We start from the raw sequence: 21105 nt of genomic DNA on the forward strand, positions 1-21105 counted from the left end.
TCGCCCCAGGGGATATTGGGCTGCTTGAAGAAATCTGAGAGATTTCCTTCAACTTAATCCAAGAACGCCTATTAATACCGTAGTATATTAACTTCTAATTGTACAAGAGCCAAATAAATACATCGGTACATTTAGGGTCATTTTCCCAAGTGCCCGGTCTGTTTTTAATTTTGCAGTTAGAAATTTTACGTCGATACACACACACTTGCTACCGAAAGATGCTTTTAGTCACAGAATGACAAACTGCCCTGTCCGTTAACAAGAATTGTCGGCTGATGCCACTATCTGCACCGCCCCAACATAACAATTGGTTATTGCGCTCAACTTCTCACGCCCTCCACTGTCTAACCCACCTGGTTCACAATATTTTTGATTAGTCTCCTGCTCCCTCCAACCTACCTCTGTCAATTCAATATTTTCCTTTAATTTCTGCCTATTCCCACAAAGTCCGACACTTGTTCACAGCCCCCAAGGGGTGTTTGGAAAACATGGCGACTGCAGTGTGTTCTTCTAGTCATGGAAGTGGTAGTTCAGAGATTGTCCGGGGACAGGTTTTTGATGTTGGCCCGCGGTACACGAACCTCTCGTACATCGGGGAGGGCGCATACGGCATGGTGTGGTAAGTACTGTTTGGGAGATAAGCTTCCATGAAGAAAAAAGAGCAGTGGCACCTCCGCAAGTAACGGACACTGACTACTGTTTCTTCCCTAGGCTTGTCGGAAAATCGTGTATTTATTGAAAAATGCTTTCCTGCCTGTTAGAATTTGTGACTTCTTGAGTTAAACCCGCGTTGTAAGGTTCTTAAAAGTGATCGTTTCAGGTATCAACCCTCCCTAAACTCAATGGAACTGGCTGTGATCGGACTTGCATGTATTCTACAGGTACTCCTGCAGTATTACCTGTGGCTTGGGGATCATTGCACCCTAAGAATTTATCTGACTGCTCTTGGAATTCGTGCCATTACACAGAATATATTTTTGTGAGACTGTAAGGGAGGGGAATCAATTGCAGAATTGGAAGACGCTTCTCAAACTGCTGCCGTTTTCGTGGGTTCACCCATTTCCCCTTTCTGCAGCTTGTGCTGGTGTTTGACGCATCTCTCTGGAGTGCACCTCATTTTTGGGGAAACGGGTTCTTATTCAGAGTCTTAAAAAGTACATATACTTCCCTGTTACACACTGAAGGGGTTAAATCCTACAGCAAGTGTTAGTTTTAAAACATATCAATGGTATGTAATACTGAAATCGTATTAATTTGTCACAAGAATATTTTAAGTATGAAGTAACCCACTTTTGCTGTCGTGAGCTTCCTAGCCGCAATTGGTGGTAAGCTGTCGGGGTTCCCCATTTTGCCCATTTGTTCCACACTTTGGGAATGGAAGGTTGTTGGGGCGTACTGTAGCATTTGAGCCGTTTTATTGATTTTTGGTAGCTGTTTAGAAAACTGCTGCAGGTGTACTTTGTGATTTGTATTAATTTTGGAGGTTGATGTGATAAAGAACGGCACCACCCTTAACCTTATTTGCAATCACGCTGCTGCCATTGCTTTAGCGAACTACTTTGTGAGGTGGCTCTTTCTTTATCCTAAAACTTTTGTCAGAGCTGACTGATTAGATGTAACCCCAGTACCATTATCTAGGTGCCATGGTGGTGCATCTCTCTCCTCTTGCTTTTCAGTGGTCCTCTGTACAGCGATGGGTTTTTCCTTCTGTTGACAATATTTTATTAATAGTTATTGAGCTTTAAATATCCAGTATTTCCGACTCTCAAGATCTTCGTGCAAGAAATCTGGACAAAGTATAAAATAATGGGATGGGGGGGGGGGGGGATGGACAAAGGCCCCACAATGTGGGTAGAATCTAAATATTAGAGTTACAAACTTAGAAATCTGCTAGAATAATAGGATTTGCTTGCATGCATGCATTTTTCTGAGGTATGAAGTCTGTATTTCAAATGTATGTCGCTATTTAGTGACTTCAGTACTCTGATTTGCCAGAAAAGTGTAAAACTTCAGGAGGAACAGATTGAAGAAAAAAATCTAGATAGTTGAGAGGTATGTTGCATCGTGTTCCTATTTTTGTAGTATTGGTGGAAACTGGATTGAGAATTGAACATGTGTACTGAAACAGCATATTCTTTTTGTGTGGTAAACTGGTTAAAACGTATAGGCTTTTAATGGGGTGGGAGATTAAACGTGTGATTCTTCTGTAGTTTCTATTTGTATGTGACAAGTAACTGGCTACAGGTGAAATGGTGCTTTTTTGTGTGTGTGCTTTACACTTTTCTTACAGCGTACGTGTGCACATTTTGTGTTAGCTGATGTATTGCAGAGATGTTGTTGACCTTGGGGATTGTTTAAGTTGTGGGCCATAAAGGTGATCATCATGTCCTCAAGTTTCCTCACATGTATGAATTTAGTTGTTTGTTGTGTTGGTGCGGAGGAGCAGATAATGCCCTTATGAGCCACGGGTATCAAACTTAAGTGGCTGTTGGTCATACCTCTCAACTGTCCAGAATTTTCTTATGGCAAACATTTGAGTTTCAGACTTCATATCATTTAGAAATGCATGCTAATGTAAAATAAATATATATATATATATATCCTCCCATTATTTTTGCCTTTGTCGAGGTGTGCTGGTTTCTCCCACCTACCTCGACATCGCACCTGCAGCAGAACACTTTGCAATTTCTCTGCCAGTTTTCTGCTTTTATTTGGCTCCTAGGCACTGCAGATTACGTTGGCTTTAAATTAAGAAAGTGAACCACCAAACCACAGGTAAAGTCCTGTTTCTGTGGTCTCTTCTGGAAAAGAGGATACTTCAATTAGCATTTAATTTACTTGCTGCTGCTGTAACCACAACAATGCCCCTTTTACAAAGAAAGCTATACTTGTATTGTGTACATCACCCAAGTGTAGGTGTGTTGGGTAAGGGGGTGTCACCTCGCCTATTGTGTACATCACCCAAGTGTAGGTGTGTTGGGTAAGGGGGTGTCACCTCGCCTATTGTGTACATCACCCAAGTGTAGGTGTGTTGGGTAAGGGGGTGTCACCTCGCCAGTTTAACAGCACTGATAACTGGATACACTTTCTCTGAGGTGTGAGGCTGCTGATGTAACCATATGATCAAACTCAGGTCTCTGTGACAAGTGTTCCTAAATCAAGAGAGAGGAAGAATATTTGAATATGGAGATAAATACTTTGTGCGCACTTGTGTGTTGGGTCTGTCTGATGCTGTAGTTGACTAAGGCATGGAGGAATGAAAGGTTGTGGAGCCGTGGCTAGAATGGGAAAGCTGTGCATGGGAAGACTGTCCAAGGCCTAAAAACAGAATTTCAGGACAGTAAGAAAAGTGCTTTCGAAGGAAAGAGGAGTGTGGAACTGGTTTTTAGAGATGGTTGGGGGATAAAAGAAGACAGAATGAATGTAACAAGGCATATACCAAGGAAAAAAAAATTGGCATAATGGGCAAAACGTTTGGTAAGAACTGTTTGTGTGATGTGCATGGTTTGGCAGGCAGGAAGTGGTATAGTGACTGTAAGTATGCTGTGGAGCAGAAGCTTTATTGCAATAATTTTAAGAAATTTTTCTAAACAGTAATATTTCTGTGAATCATACATAACTGTCTTTAACAACCACTAATTTGAGTCCTAAATTTCAAACATATTGTCTGTTCAGAATAGAAATTCTTGTAGAGGCACTTGAGATAAGTCAGCACTTTGCTGCACAGTGTGCAGATATCTGTCTCGAAAAAAATTCATCTGCAAGGCTATCTGTTAGCTAATCTGTTGATCTTTTGGTTTAACTGCTGTGCCATTTGGGCAGGGATGTAGGGGTCTGGTTCTTCTGTATTTTATAGTTTGTGCTATGGATGACACTGTGATAGTGCCACTCTCTTTGATGCAAAAATATGAATGTGTACAAGTGTTGTACTTAAATACTGTCTTAGTCACAGTTTTCTGATCTTTGTTTTGAAGTTGCATTGAAGCACAGAGCTTGAAACAACCTGTAGGCAGCCTTTTTCTTGACTGCGCAATCTTTGCCTAATCCTAAACAAAGCACAGTAAAAGTGGGGAAAAAAATAAAATCCTGTAGTAGAGTAATTTTTCAGACTCGAGAAGCAATGTAAACATTGGTTGCTAAAAGATGTGTGGACCATAATGGGTGTTTATGAAAAATGAGTCTCCAGTCATCACTGAAAACAGTTGTGTAGTGGACACTCAGGTTAGCTGTCAAGGAGTATAGAGTTCCAAGGATCATTTACTTGGTGAGAAAAAATGGTCCTCATTTATAAGATGCAGTATTTAGGGGATTTCTTAAAGGCCTGACTGCCTTTTTTGCACACCTTTTATTAAATTGTCAGTTAAGATATGGGCACACGTACGTTAATAGAAAAGTAACCATATTAACATTTCTCATATTTGTGCATTATACACTACACGTTTAAGTTTTTCACTCCACTGTTACATGCATTGCTGAGTTCCTGTCTTCCCTTAAACCTCATGCATCCTCTGGAACATTATTTTGTATGTATTGTTTCCACAAACTTTATTTTTGTGTAATTTGCTCTTTCCTTTTTCTAAAGAGCCCACTTTTCTCATTTATAATATTCAATACTTCAGTTATGGTTGGCTTAAATTTTGTCTTCTATTTTTTAGTAATTGCTACTTTTTGGAAGCCAGTAGCATTAAACTTGGTAAGGTCTGGCAGTTAGTTACACACCAAAAGAAACATTGCCAGTTACCCTTCTCTCTCACCACACCTCCAGCATTTGCTGTCTAGCTGAGGAAAGCTCTGTGAGGTTTGCATGGGATATAAAAATACCTATGCAAACACTTCCCCAGGAAAAAATCATAAACCTTCTGCACTTTGCTTAGTTAGGAGCCATAGAGGTGTCCTCCCATCTTTGTGTAGTGCCTTTCCATTTATCTATTCGATCTTTTCTAGCCTATGATTCTAGTTATCCTGCATAGTTTTATATGCCCCCCCCATTTTTTTTTTTTTTTTTTTTTAACAGCACCTTTTGTCGTAGAGCTGACTAAAAAATTTACTAGAGCTGGCCTTTCACTTGGCACCCCCCTATCCCTTTCTCTTTGCTTATACCCTACAAATCTCTGGTATGGAAGGCAGTCTGTAACCTTGCAGTCCAAACTTCTGAATACTCCATGTTACTGTTCACTCGTGTTATATGCTCCCAATACCTTGGTTCCTTCCCAAATTTTCTCCAGTAAATTTGGACCTGTTTTCTACTTCTGTATGTACAGTCATCTCTATTGCAAAATCTTGTTTCTCCATTGCCATTGTCTTGGAATACTTTCTATAATTTTATGGATATAATCTGTGTGGTTATTGTATTGAGGGTATGCATTCAGAATCCTACTCTGTCCTTGTTTCATCATTATCCTTTCCACTTTGATTTATAACCTTTTACTTGTGTTACGTATAAGAGTCTCTCGACTGCATAGCTCTAAACTATCCATTCAAATCAGTCCTGAAGTACCTTGCTGTATTGGGAGAATCAACTTATCCCACTCAGTTCTTGCCATCTTCCCCTTCCAAATTTCTTCATCTCATTATTGCTGTCAGTGTCTCTGATTTAACTTAAAAATGTATATGAACTGTATATAGAACAAAAGGGACTAAAAAAAATTTCCATTGATTTGTATCTTGCTATCCATAATCAAGCGCTTTCCAGTTTCTCAGTTTTTTTTACAACCTTTTGTTTAATCTCTCTTTACTTATCCATAGTTGGAATAAATTACTTTTTAATCCGTACATCTAAATACTTCATCTTGTGTTCCCATAAGTATGGGTATAGCTAAACTTGTTCATGTGTGGGTACATAGTTTACTATTATAACCTTTGTTTCGTCTTCATTAATTTTGCATCCCAAAAGACTTGAAACTGGCTCAAAATATTCCACAATAGCGAAATGTCTTTCTGGATTTATATAGTACAAAATAATGTCTGGAAACAAAAGCTATTTTTTCTTTATTACTATGACACTTGTATCCTTGAATTTGTGAGTCCCTTATTTTATGTGTAAATGGCTCTAAATATAAGTCAAATAAGTGGGCAAACATGCTTAGTTCCTCTGTTCAAACCCAGCTTAACTGAGAGGAACCCTCCTGTCTTAATTCTTGCTTCTGACACTTGTGTATTATCCTAATTAATAGGTTCATAGATGGGTACTGGGCTGTTGACCCTGGGGCCTATATAAGCCTAGCCAAAAAAGGTTCCCAGGCTTTCGCCTCCCAAGAAAGTTCTTTAGCCACAGAAGTGATCCCCAGGATGAATTTCCTATTTTCCATCCAGTTGTCGAGATTTTTCTTGGAGGGCTAATGAGGAGCTTTGCTTGACATGAATGGGTAGTATGTTCCAGAGCATGGGAAGTTTCTGGGACAGGAATCTAGCCCTCCAGCATGTTCTGCTTATTGTGGTGGCAAGGTTTAGGTCCCTGGAGCGTGTGGCTCGGTGGGATTGGGGTTTCTTTAAGTGTAGCATGTCCAACAGATCTGGGTTTAACATGGCTATGTCAGGCAGAGGTTGAGTAGGCGATAAGTGACAAATAGAGCTGGAGTTTTTGAGACTGTCTGTCTGCATATGGCATCAGTTTGAGGCCAATAATCCTCTTGGTGAGGTATTTCTGTGGCCTTTCTAGTTGTTTGTAGATGTCTTGTGAGGTACATGCCAAACGAGGCATTGTACTCCTATAATGGGTCTGATGAGGGATGAGTAGAGAGAAACCATAATTTTTTTTTCCCCTGGAGGTGAACCCCTTTGTGATGTGTACCACGTAGAAGGATTCCCTGACTACTGTGACAATATGATTTGTCAAAGGAGAGACTACTGTCCACCTGTGTCCCAAGGTCTTATCACACTTCTGGTGTTTAGTGGGCTACAGCCTATGTGACAGTTTGTGGGTGCAGTGTTTTTCCCAAAGGAGATGAGAATGCACTTCTTGGTATTGAGCTTGAGGCCATGACTTTGACACCAAGCATCATTCTCAGTGAGCCCCCTTTGTAGAATGTCAACATCATTAGGCGATTCTATTATGACACCTAGTTTGCAGTCGTCTGCGAGGTTCGTTATCCAAAGACTTGCTGTATTCGCCTGTACTTCTGAGAAGTAGAAGCCAAGCAGGAGAGGACACAGGACTGAGCCCTGTGGTACTCCACTTGTCACTGGTCTGAAGTTGGATTTGGAGTTGGCTACTTTCACTGTGTGGGTTCTGTCAGTGAGCCAGTTGGCCACCCATCTTATGACTGGTCTATATTACCAAAGAGAAGAAACCTATTCCTGAATACCTAAACGTCGACACCTATACCGTGAAAATCCTGAACACACTAAACCGCGGAAAAAAAAAATTGCCAACTGTGATAGTCAGCCAAACCCACCACCCGCTACATACTACCTACCCAAAGAAAATAAACCCCGCACATACACTAACCAAACCCTACTTCTAACCTAAGGTAAAGCACCAAAACCCTACCTCTAACCCTACATTAAACCCCACATACACAACTAACTATGCACTATCCCTAACCCTAAGGTCCATAACTACCGCACACTATCCCTACACACATACACCCAAACAAATGTATGTATGTGGATTATTTATTTTAACAAAACCCTACCTCCAACACTACACTTAAACCCCCCACACACGCACAACGATCTATGCACTGTCCTTAACCCCTCCCTAAGGTCTGTAACTACCGCACACTTCCCCTACAGCCATGCACCCAAACAAAATAAACAATACACATACATAAACTTAAAATAACCCTAACCCTACTTCTAACACTTCACTAAACCTTACATACATTACCTATCTATACACTTACCTTAACCCAAATCCTAACACTAAAGTCCTGTCTATCGCACACTTACCTTATGGAGCTATACCGCAGATGGGCCAACCAAAACAAATTGACATTTTGGAATTCGCGGTTTTGCATGTTCTGGATTTCCATACTTTGTGCAATATGTGTCGACGTCTTTGTATTCGCTCATACGTTTTTTCGCATTCGTAATATAGATCTCTTGCGACATAGGGATTTATGCCCAGTCTAGTGAGTTTATCTATAATTCGAGTGGGGGATGGTGTTGAAAGCCTTGGCGAGGTCAAGATGGGCTGTGTGCATCACCTTACCCTCGTCCACGGCTCTGGTGACTGCATCAAAGAAGTCAATCAGGTTTAGGAGACATGACCTACAAACCCAAACTGAGTGGGGGTCCAGAGTTTGGAGGTTACTTGTGTCCTTGTTTATAAGCTCCAAGATGATGCGTTCCATGGCCTTGTAGACCAGGCTCGTCAGGCTAATGGGGCGGTAGTTCCCGGGGTCTGTGGTGGCACCCCTTTTGTGGAGTGGGATAACTGTTGCTGTGCGCCGTTCGGTAGGCACAAAGCCTTAAGTGAGGCAATGATTGAATATGGTACTTAGGTGGGGTGCCAGTTTGTTCTGTAGTTCTTGCAGAACGCAGCCTGGGATGTTGTCAGGTCCCGTGGATGCTGTGCTCATTACTTTGGAGAGTGCTGTCTTTTGTGTAGCCGTGATTACAGGGGCTTTGCATTCTTCCGGTATAGTGATGGGCCCTTTGGAGGGTGAGGGGGGGGTGAAGCTTGCAGTGAACCTGTCTGCCAGGATGTTGGCAATGTCAATTGGTTCTGTATAACTAGTGCCATTGTGCTGTAGCTCAGAGCAGATCCGAGTGTCGCCATTAAGATTCTTGACGTAGCTGTAGAATGCTTTATGGTTGTTTTCAGAATTGGTGGTGATTTATTTTTATAACTAGCTTTGGAGGATTTTATGAGGGATCTCTGCTTCTTACTGAGGCTAACCAGGGAGTTCCTGCAATCAGGGGATTTTACTCTCTCTGCAACAGCTTCTTCCCTCTGTTGTAGAGTTTATGGCAGAGGACCACCAGATTGGCTTCCTTTTTTGGAGGATAGCATCTTGGTTCTGTTGGGGATGGCACGATCCATGCACTCGTGTGTATGTGCTTATACAGTGCATTTGTATAGGATTCGGCAGTCTTACTGCTATTTTCTGTTTGTATGGGTGTCGTGAAGCTTGCCACTTCTGTCTTAAGAAGCATGAAGTTGACCTTGGAGAAGTTTTGCATTTTCTTGGTTTCTATGTCCTTGTGCTTTAAATTTTCTAATACTACGTTAGAATCTCTGGTTATTTAACCCTAAGCCATTGTGCTGTGTTTTTCTGCTCTAGAGTTAAAGGTTGCTGCTAAGTATGTATGTATTTATTTATTTATTTATTATAAACTCCTGCATATTGTCCAAATATGCTGTTATTTTCCCTTTTGTGCTCTGCAGTTACTCTCCTTTTTCTCAGAGATTCCCCTTATTCTGCAATAATGTAACCTTGTCAGTTCCACTAAATAATTCCTATTGCAACTTTCCCATATCTTTTATTTCTAAACTCCACTTCTTTGTCATCAAACTCACTAGTTATCCCCGCTAAAACTATTTTCCCCTAATAGTTCTAAAAACATTTCAAATACCCATTCCTTAAATTCCTGTCCTTAACAGTTAAGTGGAGAAGGTGTCAGTGCCTCACTTTAACTCCTGCATCTTTATATTTTTATTGGTGCATGATCTGAGAGTTTGACACGTCAAAGCTTTCACTTAATTTATATTTCTTGGGAGGATGTTTTATGTCCAGTCTAGCCCAGTTATTGTACCTTGGTGAATAATATGTACATTTTTTTTTGTCTGGCTTCTTACTCTTGAATCACATCTTCCATGCTAAATATTCAGAAATCTATCCTCTCTCTTCCCCCCTTCTAGGTCTCGGGATATATTCTTAATATTTCAAATGAAGTTCTCCCTTCCACCCATACTAATTCATGCTGAAAGCTGATTATTTTTCCCCCCATTTTAAGATCCACAGCAGCAGTTCCACAGCAGCAGTTTTTGGCAGAATATGAGTGCATGTCAGTGTAATCCTCTTCTGTCGCTAGCCCCTTACTACCACAAATCTACTGTTGTCCTCTTTTTAATGTACTATTGGAGCCCCTCTAGCAATCAATATTACTTCCCTTTGTCCTAGATATTCTGCTGGAAGTTCATTCCAAAATCCTTAATTCACACTTATTTCTTTTATGCCTTCTTTAACAGTTGTTTGGATCGGGTCTACTTTAGGACCTCGAAAGTTTAATAGCTCAAATGCATATGGATCGAACCATATGCATCAAACTATTAAACAATTGAAGTCCAAAAAAAAAAAGCACAAAAAATTAAACTAGTGTAGGCAGGGGGACAAGCCCCCCCTGCACCTCCCACACCCCTGCTACTTAAATATACCAACTCTGAGATCACACTACATTGAAGTAAATGGAAATCTCCGCCTACAGAGATTTCAGTTTACATTTTCAATGTTTTGCGCTTTCGGTGTACTCTGACTTCAAGCACATAAAGTAGACCCGTTTGGATCCTAGGTTTCTTAATATAATTCAGTTTGCTGTACTTTGTAAGGACATTGACTTTCCGTGATCATATGGACAGTAGTCATTATGATAATGCCTCTGCTTGCTGAATCTCTCTACTTTATGGAATCTAAGACCCAATGAAGTTTGAGCCAACTAAGGTATGGTGAAGACCTAGTACTCCTGATAGCTGTTCACCCATACCAGGGGGGGGGGTCACCAACTGTAATCCTCCATGGGTAGCTCCTTTCAGACACTTGAGCTACTACTTGAATTCCAGTTGCTTGTGGTATGGTAAGGCTTTACTGCTGTACAACCATGGAGCTTGTGTTTCTATAATCCGTTTGGGTTTTAGATTACTGTGCTATTGACCAAAGATGGACACTGAGTGCACTAGAATTCGAGAAATTTTTGAAGATTCTGTTTTGTGTAATAATAGAATAGGTAGAGTTGTCCCTGTACCCTTTTCAGCCATAACTATTTCCAGAAAGCCCAAAGTTGCATTACAGTGTTCCTTGATGAGCTAAAGTAGTAATGAATAGTTAGTGCCATAGTGTGCTGATGCAGCGGTTTGTGTAGTCGTCTTGGAGCCAAATGAAGGCCATGCACAGCTAGTAATAAGCACTGAATAAGTTTAAGCCAATCCTCAACAAAATGCAGGGTTTGAACAGTAATAAAGTTGAAGTGGATAAATAATGCAAATAGTCATAGTTGATGTGGGTTTAAAAATACATAAAGTACTGGCAAGACCTGTGGATCAAATCCAAGTCCAAAAAAGTTAACTTCACAGTTTGGCTTCCTCTGTGCATCAGTGGCAACATGGAAGATAGCAAGACAAACTTTTGAATTTTAGATAAAGTGGACAGTTTTTAGCTGAGACAGAGAAATGATGGTTTCACGAAAACAAGTTTGATGCTTGTGGTTTCAGCTGCAGCATTGTCCATACACAACTTAGTGGCTTGGACAGAACTGCGTTAACAAAGGATGGAACTGGTATATCAGTAGCACTACAGAAGCATGAGCCTGCAAATCTGTTTGCTGTGGAAGGGGAGAAAAGCGATGAAAATTAAAACAAAATCATTCAGAAGCAAGTACATATATGTAGCAAGCAGAAATACGCATGCTATATGATGCGACTCCTAGAAGCCAACCTTTGCCATATTTAGTTCATTGCTGTAGGAGTTGAGTTCTTCAACCTAAACATTTGAGAATAAATGTTCCAAAAGTAAACGTATGTACCATCAGAAAGAATCCATTATTTTTACTAATATAGGCAACAAACACTCCACATAGCTAATGTGGATATATCCTTAAGCTTTTAATCTGCTGTAAAGGTAGTGCACACTTGCAGGGACAACTGGCTCGACCCCCCCCCCCCGCAGTGTAGACTTGGTTTCAAGCTATACTACTAGGTGGCAGCATTACTTCTAAATCCGTCACCAGCTTCTTTTAGGTCTCACTGAGCATTTTTAAAATAAATCAAACGCACAGGTTGTGACTGTTACTCCTTATTGGAAGCTATTTAAAAAGTTTGAGTGAGGAAACCATTGGAGCAAAACCTACACATTTGCTAATCGCCAAACCCAGGGACACAGAAGTTGTTTGCAAACAGTAAAAGTGCTGCAAGCTACCATACCTAAAGTAACCTGGCTGATTTTTTTCCTGGGCTAGTTCCTTCTGGTTTTGTGCAGCCCCGCTCCATTTGCCCTCACTTTTGCTTGGGCTCACTTTGCTCCCCTACCCCTATTCCCACCCACCCCTGACTCAATTTCCTTTATAGTTAGCCACACCTCCTCCACCCACTTCACTAGCTCGGGCTCACTTCGCTCCCCTACCCCTATTCCCACCCACCCCTGACTCAATTTCCTTTATAGTTAGCTGCACCTCCTCCACCCACTTCACTAGCCAATCATACAACACAACACCCCGACTGCTCTTTAAATCCTCACCCCCTCTGTAGTCTTTCATCACCCATTGAATAACAATCTCATCTCTCACACTACTCTACTGTAATTACTAATATGATTACTTTCTCTCAGATCTCACATGCTATCAAAGCACTACTGTTGTACACAACAAACCACCCACACTCACTCTGTCTTCAAACCACAGCACATCTACCTTTACTCACATTTCCCCCCTCCCTATCTAACTTCACCATTGTTGCCACACACAGATTGAAGTACTACCTTACACCTAAACAGCATGTCACCCACAAAAACAAATATCCACACATGCACCCAGTCTCTCCAATAATCAATTTCATATTATCCAACCTGTTACTATCAGGAGACATTCATCCCAACCCAATAATCAATTTCATATTATCCAACCTGTTACTATCAGGAGACATTCATCCCAACCCAGGTCCTAACAATTCTCCTCAAAATACTTTCAGTACCATTACCACCTCTGTGCTCTCTTCCACCTCTCCATCATCCATTACTAATATTATTCCACAAAAAAGACTCACCCTCTCATCTATAAATATTCAAAGTATATTTAAAAAAAAACAATGCAATCCATGCTTGGATCACTCAGCATAACCCAAACATACTTGCCTTGTGTGAAGCCTGGTTAAAACCAAGTATTTCTAATTCTGAAATTCTTCACCCTAGCTACAATATCCTCTGGCATGACAGACTTTCAAAAAGAGGAGGGGGGGGGGGTTGCAATCATGTATTCTAACTGCCTATCTCTTTTTTCCTATATCTGATTTTCTCCCAGCTGAGATCATTTTAGCTGACTTTAAACTTGGCCACCATAAAAAAAAAAACTTGCCATTGCATCACAATTTATATCCCTCCTGGAAATAATGTCCCCATTTTAGAATGCTTTCTATCCTAGATATCTAAAACTATCCCTTATGAAATCATCATACTAGGAGATGTCAATATTGACTGGCTGCAGATCAGTAAAGAATCGCCTTCTACCTCTCAACCTGTATGGATTCACACAGCTCATCTCTTCCCCTACCCACCTTCATAAATTTTCCTCTACTGGTTCACTTATTGACTGGATACTTGTATCTCACCCCCAACCACTCTACAAGACACATTAGGTGTACTAGTTCACAGAAACTCTGAACACTTGCATAAAGCACAACAATGTAAGGTGACCCGTGATCTATCTAGCTATTCTCCTAACTCACTAAATCACCTCCTCTCTACTATAAACTGGTCTTTTCTCTCTAATCTTACTCTCTATGAAGCAGTCCTACACTTCAACAACACCTTTCTATCCATCCTCAACTCCCTTTCCCCCACTGGGAAGACTCGCATCAAATTCAGATATGCCCCATAGCTAACTAAAACAACCCGTACACTCGTGAAGACCAGAGATAAAGCTTGGAAAGGCAGTAATACCTCTTCAACCTTATCTCTTACAGGGAACTTGGAAACAAATCAGTCTTGATAAAAAAAAACTATTACCAATCCTCACTTAATCCCAACTGTAATTCCTAAAAAATTCTGGAACTCTTAAATAAACTCTCACTTGGTACTCCTACCCCACCCACACCTTATTCTGACAAGACTCCTCTGGAAATAGCAACCCTCCTTAATAAGTTCTTCATTGAAAACTTAACTGAAACTTCTCCACCCGCACCTCTTTCAATCCATCTACATCTTCATCCATCTCTGATTCACCTCTCACCCTCACTCTCATTTTCACTATCATCTGTTCCCGCCTCTTAGTTGCTCTTAACTAAACTACAACCTGGTTCACCCTCAGCTGATAACCTTCCTCCATTATTCCTTAAACATGCAGCTACATCTCTAGCTTGCCCCATATCTAGCCTGATTAATAGATCCATAAAAGAAGGCAAAGTCCCTGAAATTTGGAAGAAATTTTTTGTAGTACCTCTTCATAAATGAGGAAACTCCACTGAGCCAACTAATTTCAGACCAATTGCCATACTGTCTCCTCTCTTTCCAAAATACTGGAAAAATGTATCCATAAGCAAGTAATTAATAATCTGCTACAAGAAAACCTACTCACACCATCTGAACATGGCTTCCGCCCCACATATAGCACAACTACCACTCTTGTATCCTTTACTAATAACATTGCTCAAGTCAGGGATAATAACAAAATAGCATCACCCCTCTTTCTGGACCTGTCAAAAGCTTTCAACACCGTATCTTGTACCATACTTCACCATAAACTCTCCAACCTAGGCTTCTCAAACTCCACCACCTCCTGGTTCTGTGATTACCTCACCAATAGACACCAGGCTGTTAGAACTCTTCCTACTCCCCCTTTCTAGCAGTTAGGATAGGGGTCCCATAAGGATCAATATTGGGCCCTCCTCCCCCTTTCTAGCAGTTAGGATAGGGGTCCCACAAGGATCAATATTGGGCCCTCTCCTCTTCATTGTATTTACCAATGACCTTTTCTCATCCTGCCCCCAATCCAATATTATTCAGTATGCTGATGACTCGACCATCATCAGCTCTGCTGACAACATAGAAAACCTTCAATCCCTTACACAAAACTTTGTCCACTCAGTTGAAAACTGGCTACAATCCAACCAACTCCTGCTAAATGCGAGCAAAACTAAGCTACTACTTTTCCTACCTAAAAATCTGGAACATGCAAAACAGAACTTTTCCGTAACATCCCTTAATGGAACTAAAATTTCTGACACCCAAACAAAACTCCTTGGAGCAATAATTGATTAACTTAAATTCAACCATCACATTCATAGCTCAAAAAAAACCACCAAAAACTATGTCTGCTTTACCGTCACAAAAACTTTCTTCCCTGTGCATCCAGGGCATCCCTTTCCCCAATCCCTGCTTCGACCATCCATACTCCTATGCTTCACCTATTCTTACCCATCTACAGAGTAACCTAATATCCAAACTAGAAACCACATATAACAAAGTAGCCAGATTTGCTGCAAATCAACCCTACAAATCCCATCACTGCCTACCATTAAAGGTTTTACACTGGCCTGAATTTTCTAACTTACTGCCTCAATCACAACTCCCTATAGCCCACAATATACTAAACAATCCTAAATCCTGCCCATCCCTTGCAAATTCGGACACTTTATACTCCCCAACGCCCACTAAGAAGTTCATAAGCCAAACAAAACCTTTGGGAAAATACTCTCTTGTCACTTAGTTGCAAAAAATTGGAACACACTCCCTTTAGCACTTAGACTAAAATGCCTTCAGTAAATGGCTTACATTTTTTCCCTATCAAATTGGATCTGTTCGTGCTCTAAACTAATACCCAAGAAACATTAAGGGATAACCTAACTTAACTGTATCACTTCTAGCTCTCTCTCTTACTACTACCTATTTTTTTTCAGTCCTATTTCATACTAGTTAGCTCATGTTACACTCAATTCCCATAATCCCTTATTACTGTTTAATTTATTTATCAACTTCCAAAGTTCACACAACTTTCTGTATATTTACTTCATGCCTAGTACCTTGGTTCAGCAGTGTGTATTGACCTCAGTCTTGCCATATTTCTGCTTAGTTTCTTGCCATACTATGTGAACATTTCCATATATGTATTGTATTTCTATCCATTCTATATATTCCTTTATTGCATGTTATGTAATTACTTCAGAAGTATGTATACTTAAAATGCGATCTGTGTTCATCTTTGTTCTTACTATTTGTTTACTTAAACTTGTTTTGGGGAGCTTTTCTCCTCGGGTCTCTGCTGAAAAAGGGCTTCTAAGACCTCAGACTAACCTGGTTAACAAATGTAAAAATAAATAAAAAGTTGTGTGTGTTGTCTACTTTTACAATATACACATTCACTACCTTCAGTTTGTCTTCACGTTCTACGTTTCCTTTTCTCCCTTAGTTCTAGGAGTGATTACCATTCTAATGTTTTGTAAGGTCTTTCAGATTGCAGCCTACTCCTGTGCACTCTCAGGGGTTTCACACCTGATTTTCACAGAATATTCAGTTTTTTTTTTTGTGCCTCATATTTTTGGTCTTTTCCTCGTAAAATTTGTGGCTTGCTGGCAAATCACTATGGATTGAACTCTCTAAATGATGACTGTTTGAGTTTGACTCAGGAAATTCCTGCTAATTTAGCAGCTTTCATAGTTTATAAGAGCAATATATAAAATCTGTTATTTTTGTCAACCCCATTATTTTAGGCTTTGTCCAGATTTCTTGCACTAAGTAGTAGAGGTATGAGTGTCCTTCAGTGGAAAACTGACTTGTACGCCCCATGACATGTGCTGTATACAGAGTAGATTCTGCTGATGCCGTATTGAAATCAGTCCAGGGATTCCTTCTCTGCTTTCCTTCCTATACTTTTTAGTGCTTGTATCCAAAGTGCAGGACTCTGCATTTTTGAGGCATTGAACCCAAATTGTGACTTTGCCACAGTGTTTGGTGTTTTAAGCAGGTTGTCTTTGCCCCAGCTTTTTAGTAAAAGCTGCTGTCGTTTATCTACAGCAAGTTCACTTGCTGTGAATTTTGAGAGGTCAGTATGTTGGACAGAGCAGCTCCAACGCAGTTTTTGTAGCACATTGCTAGTGACCTGTCTTGCCGATGATGCTGATCAAATGATCTTCCCTTATTTTCTTTCCACTTAATTTTCCATCCACCCTGCCTCTTTTGGCTTTGCCATTTCAGCCTGCAACAGGGCGTCAACATTTCATGTAAAACTAAATTTTTTGACCTTGAGAGTCCAAGACAGTATGTAAACCAATCATTCAGAAACCTATTAACTTTGTTTCCCATCATGAAGTTCAGAGGGTCTATATTAGATGATTGACTGTCATATGGTCGACGCCATATAATCGAACATTTGAAAGTTCAAATGTTTTAACTGAGATCCCCGTACAGCGCGGAATGGGAAGATTTCCCTTTTCTGCACTGTAGTACAATATCTGAGTTGGTATATTTAAAGAGTGGGGGGGGGGCAAGGGGGCTTACCCTCTACTTAAAATGTTCAGGTAGGTTATTTGTGTAGTTTTTTTTATTAGATGTTCGTGGTGCTGTGGTTAGCATTGCCGCCTCACAGCAAGAGGTTCTCCGGTTCGATCCTCTGCTGGGGTGCCTTCTGTGTGGAGTCTCCATGTGCTCGCGTGGGTTTTCTCTGGGTGCTCCGGTTTCCTCCCACATCCCAAAGACATGCTGCAGGTGGATTGGACACTCTAAATTGGCCCTAGGTGTGTGTGCCTTCTGTGGAAGGTTGGGCGCCGGGCTGGCAACTCGACACTGTAAAACTCCCCTGCCAATCATGAGTGGACAGGTGATCCGCAGTGGCGACCCCTAACCAGGAAAAGCCGAAAGAAGAATAGATCTTCAAAATGTAGACCCAAGTTCAGACTCCTAGATGACCAGTATCCACCTTCATCCTTGCCGCCCATTTATGCTGCATACCAGTCTAATGCTGCATTCCAGTCTAATCCTCATCGGAGACCTTGCTTCTCTTGAATCTTCATATGGAGGTGCCACTAACCCTGCCAAGGCTCTAACCACCTTTGAACAGGTTAGATCCTTGACAGGGTCATTGGCTCCATTTGGACTTCCTTGTCCCCTAGCAGCTTTTTAATTTCCTTTTGCAGCATGTTGGTCTGTAAAGAATGTGCCCCTTCTTGCTTCCTATGTGGTATATTATCTGGAAAGATGGTCTCTCCATTTCTACTAGGTCAGCATGTAATCTGGCCTGGGAATCTGTCTGGTAAGATTCTGTGTGGTCTTGGAATACTTTGCTTTACACACTGTCTCCATGCATTCCCCCCCATAACACGCACAGTTAGGACCTCCTATGTTGTATTTTTTTTTCTGTCACTTGTTAGCGGTCTTCCACCTTATTTTACTCTCGACTTGCAGCCTTTTGCCTGCTGTCGTTTTTTTCCTAGCTGGAGGACATTTATTTCACATCAAGGGTCATTGCCTCCTTGTTGAATCATGAGGGCATTGTTTCGTCTCTCCAGATTCCTTGCACATCTTGTTTTCCACTACTGCAGGGTACTACTGAAGACCTATGTCATTTTCCCACTGTAGCACTGCTTTGTTGGACTCTCCTTTTAACTTATTGATGCTTGCCACTTCTTGCTTTAATTTGTCAGCATTGGATTGCCATTTCTGTTTGTCTTGAGCAATGCTGACACATTGCTGTTTGTTCCCTTACAACAGAAAGTCAGTTTACAACGTGCGTCTGCAGCAGTTGGCAGTTACCCTGAATAATGGAATTTACATCTTTGTTCCATGACTAGAGGTCATACAGGGTAGTTTAATTTAGGAATGTTGTGTCTGAGAGTGAGAGAGCCCCTGCTGGTCTACTTCAATAGGTAGTTGTGCTGGTCCAAAGACACTTTTGTGCCTTGAGCTCATGTCTTAAGAATATTACTTGTGTGTTTGAAGTTGGGTGTGTATAAGAGAAATCTGTATGATGGGGCACTTCTGGGACTAATTACACTTTAAAACCTGAACTGCATATACATTTACTAATAAACAATAATATAGTGAAAAAATGTACAAAGTACTTTCTACTATACTGACAAGCTGAAATCACACACACACACACACACACACACACACACACACACACACACACACACACACACACACACACACACTCTCACTCTAAATGGCCAAGTCTTTAAAATGACCATCACTTAGATGCAGTAGACAACAAATTTAAACTTTGACAAGGTGTATGTACCAAAGTAAGAAGAGCCTATTCTATAGCCCATGTGATTCTAACAAGTATGTCTAGTTAGTCCACAATCTGTTCTGCTACAGAAGGAACAACCTCCCTAAGGAACCTTGTAGCTTGAGAAGGTTTAGAATGTTGTCAGAAGCCTGTGATATTGATGACCACTGATGACTTGTCAACAAAATGTAGGTTTTAGCCAACAGCTTGGTCTTTTTTGTGATTCAGAACTGCTGGAATTCTGCTAGTCCCCAGCAGTGAGACTTCAGTCTTGGTACACAAGCACGATTTTTTAGAGACTTGTACAATCGTGCCCAAAATCGGGATTGGGTTTGCCTAGGCATTGCACTTTTTAGGTGTGCATTTTCATTTTTTTATTCAGGTTTTATGATAACTTCTTGGTAAGTTTGATACCAAATATTGGGTACTAGATTTTCTCATTTTTGTCTTGAAAATCAGTATTTGATAGAATGTACAAATGCTGCATTTGCAGTTGCAGCTGTGTCTCATGTAGAGATCTGCAGTTAGAGCATGCCCCCCCCCCCCCCCCAAATCTTGGGTGGTGTATCTGTGTGTTGGACTGTTCAGTACATCGTGTAGTGTTTGACAATATATGTATAAAATGCACATTCTTGAACATTTAAGAAGACCCAGCAATACTGTAGTTTCGTTCTTGTGTGGAGGAGGTACTACATTTTTTTTAAATAGACTAAAAGAAGTTGCGAAACAAGAAGAATGTAAATGTCAGTATTTAATGCTGCTTCACAATGCCTGGCTTCGAGTCTGACTTCAGGTTACTGTCTGAAGAAACTGCATGTTCTTCAGTCATGTGCTTGGTATATTAACTCTTTCTTACCAAAAGGCACTTTGGTTTATTGAACATATTGAATTGTCCATGTAGCATGTACCAGTGTGTGTCTGCTTAAGTTATAAATGGGTATCCTATGCTCCTGTCATTGTGGCTAAACAAAGGTCTGCAAATCTGTTCACTTCCCCGTTAACAGATTCATAAATAAGTATAGTGGTCTTGTAAAGGAAAAACTACCAAAGGCATATAGCTATTGGGGATTGAACCCACTGTACATATGTGTTGTACTTGTGTAAGTGTCTTAATTTATTGAAAACAAATAGGGTAATAAAATTTAAATCTGAATGCAATTGCTGTATTACTGTATGTGAATAAAAAGGCTAATAAGTGTTAAAACATTGTACATAAAAAAATTATATTGCAACTGTTGAACTTGGCAGAGGCATGCTGTGATAAAGACTAATGCGTGTGTAGTTAATATATAATCCTGGACAATGATGGAATTCAGAGTAGTGCACCATACACAATGATTGCACAGTTGATTAGTCAGTTTAGAGTAAGTGCTGGCGATGTTTGCCCCCCCCCCTACAAATTTTAAAAATAATTGGGGGGGGTGAAAGAAAAATAGAGGGCAATTTAACTTGCATTTTCTGAATAATAAGCATTAAACTCCAGTCTAGCATTATTGATTGACTGTAAACATAAGTCACTTACCAGAAAATCTAAAGGTCTCTGAGCGGCTGGGCAAAATTGGGGGCATTGTTCCTACTCTCTGCATCTCTTATTGTCCTGGGTTTTACAGAAAGTGCTCTTCTAAAGAGAATAGTCTACAAAGTGTTTGACAGCTTTTAAAGCTGAAGTTCTAATTTTAAAATCTGTTTCACCTTCTGCCACTGTTTGCTGGCTGACATTTTCTTCTGTTAAGGTCATGTCTTGTGCTACAGATTAAAGGGCACCTAACAGTTAATCGCCTCTAAGTAATACTAAGATTAATCCTTGTGTTGAGGATGTATTTAAGTTGGGACTTTCCCTGGTTCTGAAGTGTAATAGTGGCACTTCGTGCAGTGCATAGCATTCTGTAAAAGCCCTGTTTGTCGGGGATCCAGAGCTTTGGCCAAGAGTCTGAAATGCAAATGCAGTTAAGTTAATCTGATGTCAATTTTTATTAATTCCTCAGTAGTTGGGTTTGGAGCCCGACCCCCTGATCT

At 40.5% G+C, this 21105-nt stretch overlaps 1 protein-coding gene across 1 annotated transcript in view; it reads left to right on the forward strand.

Annotated features, from left to right (window-relative positions):
• The first annotated feature begins 295 nt into the window (after positions 1 to 295).
• The window catches only part of LOC122799600 (mitogen-activated protein kinase 1-like), a 605676-nt gene continuing 584866 nt past the window's right edge, over positions 296 to 21105 (forward strand). The window contains exon 1 of the mRNA XM_044068770.1: positions 296 to 619. Within this exon, the coding sequence (XP_043924705.1) occupies positions 489 to 619 (131 nt within the window). The 5' untranslated portion in view covers positions 296 to 488. The remainder of the gene's footprint in view (positions 620 to 21105) is intronic.

Source organism: Protopterus annectens, chromosome 4.part0, assembly GCF_019279795.1.
Source record: "Protopterus annectens isolate FY-2018-M chromosome 4.part0, PAN1.0, whole genome shotgun sequence".
Lineage (NCBI taxonomy): Eukaryota > Metazoa > Chordata > Ceratodontiformes > Protopteridae > Protopterus > Protopterus annectens.